This window comes from Rutidosis leptorrhynchoides, chromosome 1, assembly GCF_046630445.1.
Source record: "Rutidosis leptorrhynchoides isolate AG116_Rl617_1_P2 chromosome 1, CSIRO_AGI_Rlap_v1, whole genome shotgun sequence".
In the NCBI taxonomy this organism is placed as follows: domain Eukaryota; kingdom Viridiplantae; phylum Streptophyta; class Magnoliopsida; order Asterales; family Asteraceae; genus Rutidosis; species Rutidosis leptorrhynchoides.
The window spans coordinates 538,445,052-538,449,652 of record NC_092333.1 but is presented as its reverse complement, the minus strand read 5'-3'; the positions used below and the strand labels follow the sequence as shown (position 1 = coordinate 538,449,652).

Below are 4,601 nucleotides of genomic sequence, written 5' to 3'. Positions count from 1 at the left end.
ATCATAGTGTGATAATGAACATACGTGTGACTGGCTACAAGAAGCTTGGTTTACCGTAAATTTCATTTGCCATTTTAATTTCGGTTTTCTATAAAACATATTTAAATTATACATATAAGAGTACATGGCGTCGTTCGGTGTCCGTTTCCAGTGTCTTTTGGAGACACTGAAAGTGACTGAGGAGAAATAAACATAAGGTGTCGTTCAATGTTCATTTTAATTTTCTTATTATTTATAATATTTATATTTATTTATTTTCATTAATTCATTTTATTAAAATAAAATATTTAAATTAAACAATTTTAACTTTAAAAAACATTTCATTAATATAAAAAATACTATTGATAAATAAACTAAAATTCATAAAAATTACATCTATTCTCGAAGAGACCACAAATGTTTAACCAAATCATGTTGTGTAATATGATGCACATGTACATTAGCAGTCGCATAATAACTATTTTGTACGTTTTTGCCCGTTGTTGAAGAGTGCCACCGTCCTTGTAGAATTCATAAAATCCTCTCGACATCCTTTCGAGCACCAGCTTGTTTCTTTGAAAAGTAAGCACGCTTTGGATCAATTACACTTGAATACGGCTTAACGAATGCCGACCACATTGAGTAAATCTTGTCAGCTAAATAGTACCCTCTTTTGTATTCTACGCCGTTTACAATATATGGAACGCCTGACATCTCCTCATTAAGCATTGACTTGAACAAATCACTAGTGTCTAAAACATAGATGTCGTTGTTTAAGCCCGTCACACCAAAGTAAGCATGCCAAATCCAATTGTCATAAGAGGCAACGACTTCAAGCATTATAGTTGGATAGCCGTGATCACCCGGAGTAAATTGGCCTCCCCACGCGAGTGGGGCATTTTGCCCATGTCCAATGCATACAATCAATGCTCCCTATCATTTCCGGAAATTCATGGAGTCTTTCTTGAGCTTCGTAGAAACGTACATTGTCATGATGTGTAGGCTCTCTCATGTACAAATATGCTTACAAATCAATTATACACTTACAGAAATTATGTATAGTGTCCTGTGACACTCTGTCCAAAATTTGCAAATAATCATCGAAGACATCTAGTGTATTACCGTAAGCAAGCTGACGCAAAGCCTGTGTAATTTTTAATTCGGTACTAACACTTAATTCTCCTTTTGCATGTGTCTTTGATGGAACCATTTAAAATAGTATGGTAGTGGATTTGTCTTGTAACTTAGAATGTCATATATAATTCTAAGAAAAACACGTTTTCTCATCCTAAATCTTCTCTTGAAATTGTCAGGAGTATACTTGCAATTTTCTACAAAAGCATCACTCGAGTATATGATGTAGCAGTTGAATGTAACTCATCATATTTAGAAGCATCGATACAATCTAGCAAATCGAACACCATTAATTCATATTCATCTTCTAACGAAGAAGGTGATGACATTTTATTTTATAAAAAAATGAAGTGCAGAATGTAAAATATTGAGAATGTTTTTGTTGATTTGGTTTAGGATAAAAGAACATATTTACATTATATAGGATAAAATACATAATATTGAGAATGTTGATATTCACAATACATCTCACGTCATGCGTTTGTGATGTGGCTTCTTATAGGAGAACGGCTTAAAACTCAAGACAAGCTCAAACCATGGGATCTTCGTGCGAACCAAAATCTAACATGTCCTCTTTGTAGGAGTTGTACGGATTCACATTCACACCTTTTCTTTGAGTGCCCCTTCTCTGATCAGGTTTGGCAAAAGTTGATGGATCTCATCCGTATTGACATTAGAAGTAATCGGTGGAAAGAGATTTTGGAAGATGTTATTCGTGTTTCCGGTAGAAACTCCTCTAGAGTGGTGGTTGCTAAGCTCTGTCTTTCGGCGTCTGTCTATTTCATTTGGCAAGAGAGGAATATAAGGCTGAAGCTGATGTCGCTTAATTTCAAACCGTCCATATTAGTTGATCAGTTGAAGATAGATTGGCATATCAGCTAGAGTTTGTGTTTTCAAGTCTCTAGTTAGGCAGTGTGGCTTTAATTTGCCTTTATTTGACTTTTGGTAGCTTGTTGGTTGTTTTGCTGGGCTACAAGAGTCTCTTGTAGCAGCTGAGCGTCTATGTATCATTCTTTTATTATTTATAATATTTGCCGGGGTAACCCTTTACCCAAATATATATATATATATATATATATATATATATATATATATATATATATATATATATATATATAGAGAGAGAGAGAGAGAGATATAGAGAGAGAGAGAGAATATGAGTAAATAATATAATAAATGAATATCAACGGGTATATTTTACGTAAAGAACATAAAAGAAGCATTTCACCCAGCGTCGGGTATGCGATGGCAAAAAACGACGATGAAGAGGTGTCGAAGACACCGCCTACCTCGGCGTCGAATCACGAAAACGTTGGAGATATCCATCGATACCGGATGCTCTAAGAAATTAGAAAACATATATATAATCGATTGGTAACGATCAGACCCAAGCATCAGTAAGCTAAGATTGGTCACTTAGAATTTTTCTATTCATAGTCAAACCAGACTTTTGCCTTTTTCTTAAAATAATAAATCGAAAATATTTAAGAGTTAAGTAAATAGTAACATGAAATATAATGACATTAGTGTGGCGGTAAGTCGGTAACTACACTCTTTGCTAATCAAGTGGTTAGCGGTTCAATTCAGAGCTACTTCTTTTTTATTATTTATCAATTGTTAACTTTGTATTTTTCTTTTCCAACCCCTTGCCATTTCCTTTCTTTCTAATTGAGTCATTCTATTCTCTCACACCCTTTAATTTTTTATTGTAACCATTTATAAAACCTTTTTTTTACAATTTCTTTTATATAACTTTTTTATATTTTTTAAAACGTTTTTCTATTGATAACAGAAGTATCCATATAACGTGTTTTAATCCATATAACTTGTGTTTAAATTAGTCTAATTATTGAATATTAAATCTTTTACTATTGATTAACAAAAGTATCATCCATATTACGCATGTTTTAGTCTAATTATTGAGTATTAAATTATGTGAGCTTCGTCTTTTCAAAAGGGTTTTTGTCTTTTATTTTATGTTAGGCTCATTATCGTGAATACATTTTTTTGAAAACATATATTTGTTCAATTAAAAAAAAAAAGCTTTTCGCACGCAACGTATCACGTTCACTACCTTGCTTGTTGTAATCATAACTAATGGCATGTTCTAAAAAATGAGTAAATTATGGAAATACATGCTTTTACATGTATTACAATTCCAGTACTCTAATCGGGTATAATGCGAGTCCAATACATTCAGCCAGGTCTTCATCTCCCTTGTCACAAAGAGTGTAATTTTGTCTGTTGTCTCAAAACGTGTACGACACAATCACTACTCTCTTGCGCATCACACGCAATGGAGGAGCTTTAACATGGCTTTTGGGAGGAGACAATTATCTAAGAGTACCTGTGAGAACTTGAGAATCCTTAGTTAAACCCATGTTCAATCTCCATGGACTACATTTTAGGACCTTGTCTCTCAAAATAAATCACTAAATAAACAGATAAATGTATAAGGTTCTATTGTTCAGGCTATCCAAAAAAGATAGTATTTTTGCTTAGATTTATGTGATCAAATCTGGTAATTCAGTGTTCATTTCTGACCATTTTAATGGCATACCATAAAGCTACGCCCTTGATCCACGTATTCTGAAATACTGTGATGGTGTGTCACATTCTTAGATGTGGGTTTTTCTCATACATACATACATACATACATACATACATACATATATATATATATATATATATATATATATATATATATATATATATACACACACACAGTAGAGGGATCAAATGAGAACTTTTTTGATTGAGAACCGTGAGAACCACTTAGTCGAGCAAAAAAATTTGGCGGCCGAACAAAAATGGAGATGGTCGTACGATTTTTCATTTTGATTCATTAGGCTTGGTTCTACATTTATTCTACATCATTTTTTATCAAATTGAGTTTAGTGTTTTGATTTAGGGTTTATATATAGGGTTTTAGGGTTTAGATTTTAGAGTTTCGGGTTTAGATTTTAGGGTTTAGGCTTTAGATTTTGGGTTTAGAATGAGTTTTTTACACAAACGGTTTAGAGTTTAGGGTTTAAGGTTTAGGGTTTAGATTTAGTGTTTATATATAGTGGGAGAGGATCCAGTGAGAACTTTTTTAGTGTGAGAACTCTAGGAACTCCAAATACACTCCAAATACAGTGATATTCGAACAACAAAAGTGGCGGGCGAGCAAAAAAAGGAAATTCGAGCAATTTTGGTGAAGTTCGAGCAAAAATAACACACGGATGAACCAAAAATTCACGGTCGAGCAAAAATCAAAACACGGACGAACAAAAAATTCATGGTCGAGCAATTTTGTGAGCTGCTGAAAATGTAGAACAGGCAATGTAGAACACAATTGGTAGAACTGAAAAATGTAGAACATGTTCGAATTTTTAATTTTTTTTCAAATTAGACCTGATTTTCTTCTAATTATAATTTTGTAGAACATAAATAAGTTCAAATTTCTCCAAATTAGTTCGAATTTCACCATTTTTGTTCGAATTTCA

At 33.0% G+C, this 4,601-nt stretch overlaps 1 protein-coding gene across 1 annotated transcript; it reads right to left on the bottom strand.

Annotated features, from left to right (window-relative positions):
- Window positions 1–510: 510 nt before the first annotated feature.
- LOC139842763 (uncharacterized) lies at window positions 511–1,442 on the bottom strand. Its single transcript, XM_071832872.1, has 2 exons — window positions 1,326–1,442; window positions 511–912 (listed from the first exon to the last, which is right to left on the bottom strand). Exons 1-2 carry the CDS (start codon window positions 1,440–1,442, stop codon window positions 511–513), a joined length of 519 nt encoding a protein of 172 aa, XP_071688973.1.
- Window positions 1,443–4,601: the final 3,159 nt, after the last annotated feature.

Excerpts from the sequence above, each read along its gene's own strand:
- LOC139842763 (XM_071832872.1), bottom strand. The coding sequence starts at position 1,442 with ATGTCATCACCTTCTTCGTTAGAAGATGAATATGAATTAATGGTGTTC. Across the intron at positions 913-1,325 it reads CTGCTACATCATATACTCGA|GGAGCATTGATTGTATGCAT; the intron begins GTGATGCTTTTG and ends CGGAAATGATAG.